This window comes from Nematolebias whitei, chromosome 12 (genome assembly GCF_014905685.2).
Source record: "Nematolebias whitei isolate Nwh7 chromosome 12, NemWhi1, whole genome shotgun sequence".
Taxonomy (NCBI): Eukaryota; Metazoa; Chordata; class Actinopteri; order Cyprinodontiformes; family Rivulidae; genus Nematolebias; species Nematolebias whitei.
This window is the reverse complement of record NC_056509.1, coordinates 11,027,517-11,037,107: the sequence shown is the minus strand read 5'-3', so window position 1 is coordinate 11,037,107 and position 9,591 is coordinate 11,027,517. Positions and strand designations below refer to the sequence as shown.

The following is a 9,591-nucleotide window of genomic DNA, read 5'->3' as shown; positions in this document are numbered from 1 at the left end:
AAAAGCGAGCTGGCCTGCACTAAGCTGAAAGAGAAACAACAACAAATAGCCACACCTGAGCACAAATAGATGGAATAGCACATTTTATATGATAAGCTGACTGCTTGAGCAAAGGTGGCCTGTAATGGCAACGTTGTCTGACAGCTCTATCACACCAAGAGGCAAAAGGTACCTGGATCTGAAACCAGAACAGTGGATCCTGCTGGAAAAACTTTCAGAAGCTCTCAAGCCTTTTGAATGTGCCACTGTGTTCATGAGTGGACAGAAGTACACAACAATATCTGCCATACCTCCACTTGTGAAGCGGCTATTGAAGGCCACCCAGAGTACTGCCTTTGAGTCAGCCCCTCTCCGAGCTTTTCAACTCACTGCTGCAGAGCAGCTACAGGAGCGATGGAGATTGGAGACTACTTTCTCAGATACAGCACCTAACACAGTGATTCTTGCAACGGCCCTTGACCCGAGGTTTAGGAGACTTAAGTTTCTTTCAACTGCTGAAGTCCTACTAGTTCAAACTAAACTGGAAACTATGGCACTTGCAGAAAAAATGGAGATGGATGTGCAGCAGCATGGCAGTTGCAGTAGCACCTCTGATACTCAGGCTGCTGAATCAATACCTCCTGCCACCCTATTGGAGTCACTCCTTGATTCTGATGGAGAAGACGAGGGCAGAGCAAGCAAAGGGGAGGATGTTCAAAACCAAGTAAGAAACGAAGTCCTCACGTACTTTGGAGAAAAGAGCATTGTCAAGGAAGAAAATGTATTTCAGTGGTGGAAGGCTAACAGAGACAGATTTCCAATGTTGGCCAGGCTAGCCAAGTCCTACCTATGCATTCCAGGTACTTCAACACCATCGGAGCGTCTGTTCTCTGCAGCAGGGAACATAGCTTCCCAAAAGAGAGCCAGCCTTAGTCAGGAGCATGTTGACATGCTAACATTTTTACATTGCAATTCAAATTTCCTGAAGAAAGGGAGTGAATAGATGTGTGAACCAGCGAGTGGAATGTCATGTTTACTTGTTCTCTACATTTGTAGTAATGCACAAGTGTTGATGTTGAAAAAAATCCTGTTAAAGGGTTTTCCGATTTGCGTTTCTTTATCATTTTTATATTGTTCCAACAGCTCAGGACCTTTAAATACCAAATGCTTCTTTTTTGCACTTTATAAAAAAAGTATATTTTTGTGTACATTTATTTTTTTATTGAAGGTGTTTGACAATTTTTTTTATTATTATTATTATTTAACATTATACTTACTGAATAGTAAAGTAGCAACCTGTTTTATGTGCGATTTGCTGTCATTCAAGTGTTCTATTTTGGAATAAAGAGATGGAAAAAAACAACTCTTTTTGCCAATTCATCGATGAATCGAAAAATTAATCGGACGATTAATCAATTATTTAAATAATCGTTAGTTGCAGCCCTACATAATTTGGTTTTATTATTACCAAAGTAGCACTACAAACAAACATTTTCTTAGCTTAAACCAACAACCGAGCTGATCCTGCTTACAGAGGTGACAGAAACAAACGATGTGTTTAAAAGGTGAACGGGCTGATTTTTTTCAAAAAACGTTCAATACAAAAACAACTGGACTTTATTTGTAACAGAAAACGTTTCGCCCCTCATCCGAGGAGCTTTCTCAAGGAGGAGCTTTCTTCTGAACAGGCTGATCAACACTCAGATGCTCTACAGAGCATTGTTGCTCGTTACTCTTCAGATCCGGTCTGTTTGCAGATCAGAACTGTTTTAAAATCTCAGGTTGCAAAGCTGGAGAATCCCGAGTGATTTCATCTGATATGCAACTGCTTCAAACGAGCAGAAAGAGAAAATCTGCTCTGCCACTAAACTATTTTCGTCTGTATAGTCGGTTGGAAAAGTTTTCACCTCATCTCATCTTCCTTTTAAAAGGGAGTTTTTCCTTTCCACTGCTGCCATTGTGCTTGCTCAGAATGGAAGACTGCAACAAAGCCAAGATTCAACTTGTCTGCTGGTTTCCTTAGATAGAGAACTTTACTAATTGGCTTTTCTATGTATGTGAATGCTCCTGTTCAATGCCCTGAGACAGCTGTGATATGGCACTATATAAAGTGAATTGAAAATTTAATTGAATCTGAAATTTAAAGTTTCACTTTGAATAGAAGCATGGGCCTACACAAAAAACTGAAGATAAAATCTAGGTTTAAATTATTTTAAACCAGCATGCAAAAGTAGTCACCCCCTTTACTTTAAAGCTCTAGGGCGGCTGTGGCTGAGTGGTTAGAGCAGTCATCCACCAATGCAAGAGTTGGGGGTTCGAATCCACCAGCAGTCACATTCCGAAGTGTCCCTAGGCAAGACACTGAACCCCTCGTTGCCTCTGACGTGTGTCCCATCAGTGTATGAATGTGATAAAGCACTGATTAGTCTCTTTAGAATGAATTGTTCAATTAGCTTTGTAGAGCTCTAGTAGAGTGTTGTATGAATGGGTAAATGACACAGATTGTAGTGTAAAGCACTTTGAGTATCTCGATAAGAAAGAAAGGCGCGGGGACACCCTGGACAGGTCTCCAGTCCATCACACCCTGGACAGGTCTCCAGTCCATCATAGGGATACCACATGGACACCCTGGACATGTCTCCAGTCCATCACAGGGACACCTGGACAGGTCTACAGTCAATCACAGGGACACCTGGACAGGTCTACAGTCAATCACAGGGACGCCTTGGGCAGGTCTCCAGTCCATCACAAGGACACAGACAAATGAGACAAACAACCATTCACTCTCTCTCTCACCTAGGGACAATTTAAAGTTACCCAAAGTGGAAATTATGTTGACTAAACCAAACAAACTTCCCAGACTGCTTTAAAGTTTCAAGTTGTGAAATAACCAAACAGAGTACCCAGGGTGGGAATATTTTTTACAAGCCAGTGTATGAACAGATCATTATCTAACACCAGCAGCCTGTCAGCCCAGCCTGGATGATAAAGACTGTGTGTACAGGACTGATCTGGGATCAGACATACTTGCAGATCTTGTTGGCAGCGGGGCTTCCTGCCACTCCATAGAAGTTAAAGGACACCGGCGATGTGGCCTTTAGTGGGTTTCTGTGGAACCAGTGAGCCATCGTGTGGGTCTGGTCTGGACACAGCTACAACAAGGAGGGACAAACATACAGGGTGACAACAGGCTCAAAGACTGAGCTTCAACTCTCACAGATTCATGAGTAGCCATCAAAAAAGATAAGCTCCTGAATAACTTTGTCTTCAATTAGAGACGTGTTCTGATGTGAACAGGCTAACGTTTAAACTAAAACCCGATGTGTGGGAAACGTTTTAACACCTATTAATTACACCTTAAGGAAAAAAGCAATCATGTCCATTACACACACGGCTGTGGCTGAGTGGTTAGAGCAGGCGTCCGCCAATGCAAGAGTTGGGGGTTCGAATCCACCAGCAGTCACATGACGAAGTGTTCCTGGGCAAAGACACTGAACCCCTCGTTGCCTCCGATGTGTCCCATGTGTGCATGAATGTGATAAAGCTCTGATTAGTCTATTAAGAATGATTTGTTCAATTAGCTCTGTAGAGATCTAGTATTGTGCTGTATGAATGGGTAAATGAGGACACAGTTTGTAGTGTAAAGCGCTTTGAGGATCTCCATAAGATAGAAAGGCGCTATATAAGTACAGTCTATTTACCATTTAACTTCACTTTGAACAGTCATAATTCCGGTCTTTATTTTATTTCTAATTATTTGGGACATCTGCCGAAAACAAACGTCCATCACGTTAGCTGCAGAGCTAACGGCTAACTGACGATGCCTACATCTACAAACGCGCAGACTTTAACCGCGACAAAAAGTGATTATCTACACAAATACACAAAGTTTGGTTGTTTTAGTTCGTTCTAACTTGAATGGTTACCTAAAGGTGCGGTGCTGAAGATCAGAGATTTGTTAGTCTGAAAAGTCCGTCGACAACTGACTTCCGGAAATAAACACGCATAGACGCTGACCAATGACAACCGGCCGTGCGATCACGTGACAACCAACAGGCCTTTAAACTGCTAGTACTTGGGTTGTTTTCAAGAAATAATGTCCTTTCATCACACTCTTAAAAATATTCCTTTTTTAATACATTGATTATAGACAAAAGGCAACATTTTCTGCTCCCACTGAAGGACTAACATTAAAATAATTATCATACTAAATATCCTGATGCATGCTCATCATACTATATCATACTAAATACTACTACTATCATACTAATACTCACTGAACAACTATTGACCAAACTCTGCATTAGCTAAGGTTCTAGAAAAACTGATAAACTCTCAAATCAAAAAGTATTTGGAAAGTATTTTAGTATTCCGAGAGCCAGCAGCTCAGGGGCTGGACATCCAACGATTAGTCATTATGTATATAAACTGAGTTTTACCATGATCCGTTACCTTTTAAATTTGTTTATGTTATTGCATTCTGAATTCTAGAATTGCGCCGCTCGAGGTAGCTGCATGTTGGAGCAGCTCTGTTACTTTCATTCTGAGATTTTGTTTTTGGAAACTTTAATTCCTCCTTTTCTGGATGTAAATCACATTTTTTGGATGACTGTTTCCTCTGGTATCGGATGCTGTGCAGCTGGAAGGATTTCTACAGAAACTTTTTTTTTGTTTTGGACATTTGTTATGATGCATAACCATGGCAACAAGGCAGTTTTCTACAACCAACTGCAGCTGAATAACATCTCAAAAGCTCAAATAATATCTCAACTACAGCCCCAAATCTCAAATGAGTTGAAAAGGATGTTCTGTGGACGCATTCTCATCTACCTGCCAGCTGTGCTCGAGTGCCTGACCACTGAGATTCTGGAACTAGCAGGAAACACGGCTCATGACAGCAGAAGCACAGGATCGTCCCTCGGCACCTACAGTTGGCTGTCTGCAGTGACGAGGAGCTCAGCAGACTGCTGGGAGGAGTGGCCATCGCTTTGGGAGGAGTTCTTCCCAGCATTCGGGTGGTCCTACAGCCCGGGGGAACCGAGAGGCCAGCCGAGTCTGGGTGGACGGATCAGACGGCATCTGCAGCCAGTTTCTTAGGACCCACTGTGGGATGGACCTTTACAAGAGATCCTTCCCGTCTACAGCCATCAGTATCTATAGCATCTCTTAATGAAATAAGTTACAACAAATAATTTCCCTCTGGGATTAATGAAGTATTTCTGAATTTAAATTAATCAAAAATGCAATAAACAGAATCCAAACCCAGCAACCCCCCCCAATTTTTTATTTTATTTATTATTATTGTATATATTATTTATGAAGTTGGCCAGATTGAAGTCACCTGCGGGCCAGAAATGGCTCGCAGGCCGCAAGTTGAATAGCCCTGTTTTATTTAGAAAACAAGTTCAGCCCTGAGCAGCTCACCTGATATAAATTAACATTCCTATAAAACTTGAACTATAAAGCTCATGTTACACATTTGTCACAACATGTAGAATTGTTTTAAGTATTTTATTTGTTATCAACAAAACAATGAAAATTCCCAATTTTATTTCCCCATTCAGCAAACAGTGAAACATGAACAACTATTTCAAATGATCTTTAGAACAAAGAAACAGACAATAGCTTGGTCTCAGTTGCAGTAGCTAAAGAATCATTATTGTCCCTCACAACTCCAGAAGTTGTCATTAGTGATTTGGATCATCTGCATCGTTTTTCCCAAGATGTTTTTGAAAGTTGTGCTTTGCTACAAAAATATAAAGATTTTATTTTATGATCACTTTCAGTTCATATTTTAGGAAGATTCATGAGGTGGTTAGACCTTTAATCCAAGATCAGCGAGACCCAAGTCATTTTAAACAGAATAGGGTTTTTTTTTTAAACTAAATTAAACAAAATTGCATTCAAAGAACAAAACTGGAAGATTGTGGTGCAAGTATTTAGTTGACTTCAATGCACAGTTAAAAACCTCGCAGACAGGTTTAAGAAAAAGGCACTTAAGGTATAATAAACAGATAAAAGGAAACATTTAAATCCGTATTTTAATCATAAATAAAAATCCCAGCATGGTTTATTCTGTTCTCACTAATAAATCTTTTTCATGTGAACACAGAAGGTGCAAATACAGAAAAGCAGCATCGCAGAGAACCTTGATGTTTGCAGAGGAAGACGTCTCTCAAGACAGTGAGAGCAGCCAGGCTCCTAGGAGGTTCAAACTAACCCAGCTCCAACCAGAAGGCAGCTTTTTAAATCCCTGTGGGTCCAACAGTTTCGTCACCTCAGCTTGTCGTGTACACATTAAGGCTACACAGTCTGGATAACAAATTATCACTCGAGCACAATCAGTGTGTGCACTTTCAGTGTTCCAGTAACCTGCATCCTACATCTGACTGGTGATGGAGCTCCATGGTGACAGCATGACTAACAGAACTGCAATTTATACTTGTTTTTTTTTTTTTTGTGGGGGGGGGGGGGTTGAAGAGGCTAGAGAAGGTGGACCTGTGATCGGAACATCGTCGGCTCAACTCCCCGCAATGACAACATCAAAATGTGGGTGGGAAAGGTGAAGCATCCACACCTGCCTCCACCCTCATCTGCCCCACCATCTGCTCCCGTGGGTGTCCCAGATAGCAGCTCCCTGCTCCACACAGAAGGCTGTGGTAGCTCGGTGGTTGCATCAGGAAGGACACCCGGTGTAAAAATCACCAAGTCTTCGTGCGAGTTAGTTTACCGTGGTGACCCCTGAAGAAGGAAGCAGCCGAAAGAAGAAATTCATTTTTTACTGATTTTCCAAATACTGAGCAAATTCACTTTAATGGCTGAAGAACAAACACCAGTTTAATTTATCACAAAAATATTTAACCCCTTTTGATCAAACCCTGCCATTACATAAACATTTCAGTTGTCACATCTTTAAATCGTACCACTACAACCACCCAGAAAATAAAAACTTTCCTGGAAACTTTGATCCAGCAGCATCTGGTCAGTGAACATGATAAAAGATCATTTATGATGTTTGTATCGCAACCACGTGGTACGACTCATCTCATTTCATATGAGCGCGGGACACCCAGACACAAACAAACAAGTCAGAGCCTGAACTCATCACTAGAGGAAAAAACGGTTTTGGCACCAGATGCAGCTTTGGTGATTTACAGACAGAACTAGTCGAGCTTCACGTGGTATGATGGTTTAGACCCTGATGGATGAAAGAAAAGAGCAGCCCGTTACAGCCTCTATAACCCTGAGAAGTTCTTTCAAATGGCACATTTATGGACTAGCGGTTAGCATTTTAGCCCAGAATAAAGGCACACTTTAAAGACGTTTGGAATAGTTTTTGCACAAAGAGTGATCTCGAACGTCTCCCCATCCACCGTTCTTCATGTGTGCCTTGTGCTCCACCGGTTCTGACCCGCTCAAGACAAGACCCTGAGGAAAGAGGCCGAGCTTTGCCTTTTGAAGATTGTCCTCAACCTTCTTTAAGGCCCACTCCGGTCTGCAGTTCTCCTTCTGGTGAAGACCGCAGTCTCCCGTGTGCAGAACCCTAGAGCCCTGGGCCACCAGCACCTTGAGGGGCTTTGATATGCAGGTCCCCGAGAGGTGCTGCAGTGTCCAGTCCCAGTTGTAGTCGTCGTAGGTGCAGAAGTCGTCGCTGCAGCCCATCAGCTTGTAGTACACCTCCCTGGACATGGCCATGCCAATGTTGTGCTTGGTGGACATCCATCCAGTGGTGGACACCTTGTTGGACATGCTGCTGAAGTCGTGCAGCTCATTGTGGTTCCCTAAAGCCAGCATGTCACAATCTGGACATCTGTCCTTTCTGAACTCTCGCATGGACTTGTAAAAGCTGAAGAAGTCTGGCAGGATGTAGTTGTCCTCCTCGAGAAAGACGGTGAAACCGCTGTAGCCCTGCATGGCGTGCACGCGTTCCCACACAAAATGCAGCTTCCACCACCAGTGGTGCTTGGTCTGCGTGACGCGAGCCTCCCTGTAGTGTCCGTACGAGTCGGGGTGTTCAGCGTTCAGGCATCCTGTTCTGCGAGCGTCATCCTTGGACGCGTCTCGGGGGCAGTCTCGTGGATCCTGCCCCGGAAACTCTTTGGGATAGAGCTGCATGCTGAAGGGGAAATAAATCTGCAGCACCTTGCAGAACGTTATCCCCTGCACCATGGTGTTTATTTCCTCTGAGAAGTAGTCGTGGCTGAAGATCAGGAGGAGGCCATCGACCTCGGCCGCTCTCTGCAGAGACCTGATGAGCAGCTGGAGGTACTGGGGCCTGTTGTGAACCTGCACCACCAGGACCAGCTGGGGCTCCCCTGGAAACTTGTCTGCGTTCAGGACCAGCTGCTTGTGGTTGGCTCTGTAAACGGACTGGGACAGCTCGGACTGGGAGCTGAAGCTGAACTTGATGTCAGCGGGGCGCTGGGGCCCTTCAGGTCCTCCTGGGTCACTGTCAGAGCCCACCAGGACGCGCGTGGAGAGTAGGAGGGTGGCAACAACCAGAAGAACTGCCAGGAGCGCGAGCACGTTCCTCCTGAGCAGCCTCAGCCTCATTTTACTTCCTGATTCGACTTTAGCTGTCAGACACAGTGCTCAACTAATACGGCTGTCATTCACCTGCTCGCGCGTGTCAGCATCGTCCACTCGCTTTGATGTCGCCTTTCCTCGTGTCTTTCCGTTTTCAAAAGAAGTCGCGTGACGTTTCCACTCAAACCCACGAGTCTCACGGCCGCTGTTCCTCCGTCACGCTGGAAACTGTGTCATTTTCCAAACTTCCGCCTGCGAAGCAAGAAGAATAAATAAAAGACGCTGAAAGTTAAAAAAAAATCAAGTTTGTTCCAGAAGAGGAGCCGCTCACCTCAAGCCAGCGCCGTGTTCACCAGGAAGAGCGTGACAGCAGCAGGACATGCTGACGTGGAGCAACAGGCTGAGGGCAGCTGCTGCTGCACCAATCAGCGTCCTACCTGCAGCTGCAACCTGAGAGGACACGAGTCCCCGCCTTTCAAACAGGTTCCATCCTGGGAGGACACCACCCTCACAGACAACATGTCCCACACAGTGTCCTGAGAGGACACCACCCTCAGAGACAGACAGGTCCCCTGCAGTGTCCTGACTGAGTGAAGTCATGAAGTGAACTCGCTGCTGCTGGATGGTGTTGTTCAGTTTACAGCCTGAACTCAACGTTCTTTATGAAACTGTCAGAAAAGAAGAAGTAGAAGTGATTCCCCCCCCAACACACACACACAGGTTCTTCTGTGCTGGTCCGACAGGTTCAACAAAAACATCCAGGGTGCAGCAGCAGAAGCTGCTGGAGAACCTGATACTCCCGACAAGCAGGAAGATGGAACCAGAGACAACCTGAAAAAGACACTGAGAGTGCTGGGAGTGTACCTGCTGCTCTCACGATGAGGCTCCTGTGGAAAGATGATGAGCATCTATTCATCATATATGATCTATCATTCATCCATCTGTCCATCCATCCATCCATCCATCCATTCATCCATCCATCCATTCATCCATCCATTTTCTTTACCTGCTTTTTCATGCAGCATTGAGAGGGAGCTGGTGCCAGTCTCCAGCTGTCATTGTGTGAGAGGCACAGTCTGGACCAAT

General features: G+C 44.3%; 2 protein-coding genes across 2 annotated transcripts in view; both read right to left on the bottom strand.

The window, feature by feature from the left end:
• The window catches only part of brox (BRO1 domain and CAAX motif containing), a 69,655-nt gene extending 65,683 nt beyond the window's left edge, over window positions 1-3,972 (bottom strand). The window contains exons 1-2 of the mRNA XM_037685715.1: window positions 3,906-3,972; window positions 3,007-3,131 (exon numbers count right to left, since the gene is read on the bottom strand). Coding sequence (XP_037541643.1) covers window positions 3,007-3,107 — 101 coding nt within the window. The 5' untranslated portion in view covers window positions 3,108-3,131; window positions 3,906-3,972. The remainder of the gene's footprint in view (window positions 1-3,006; window positions 3,132-3,905) is intronic.
• Window positions 3,973-7,277: 3,305 nt separating this feature from the next.
• Window positions 7,278-8,907, bottom strand: LOC119418026 (alpha-1,6-mannosyl-glycoprotein 2-beta-N-acetylglucosaminyltransferase). Its single transcript, XM_037685271.1, has 2 exons — window positions 8,837-8,907; window positions 7,278-8,757 (listed from the first exon to the last, which is right to left on the bottom strand). Exon 2 carries the CDS (start codon window positions 8,530-8,532, stop codon window positions 7,294-7,296), a length of 1,239 nt encoding a protein of 412 aa, XP_037541199.1. The 5' UTR covers window positions 8,533-8,757; window positions 8,837-8,907; the 3' UTR covers window positions 7,278-7,293.
• Between the last annotated feature and the right edge of the window lie 684 nt (window positions 8,908-9,591).

What these genes read in the sequence shown, in the direction of transcription:
- LOC119418026 (XM_037685271.1), bottom strand. Translation starts at nt 8,532, where the DNA reads ATGAGGCTGAGGCTGCTCAGGAGGAACGTGCTCGCGCTCCTGGCAGTT.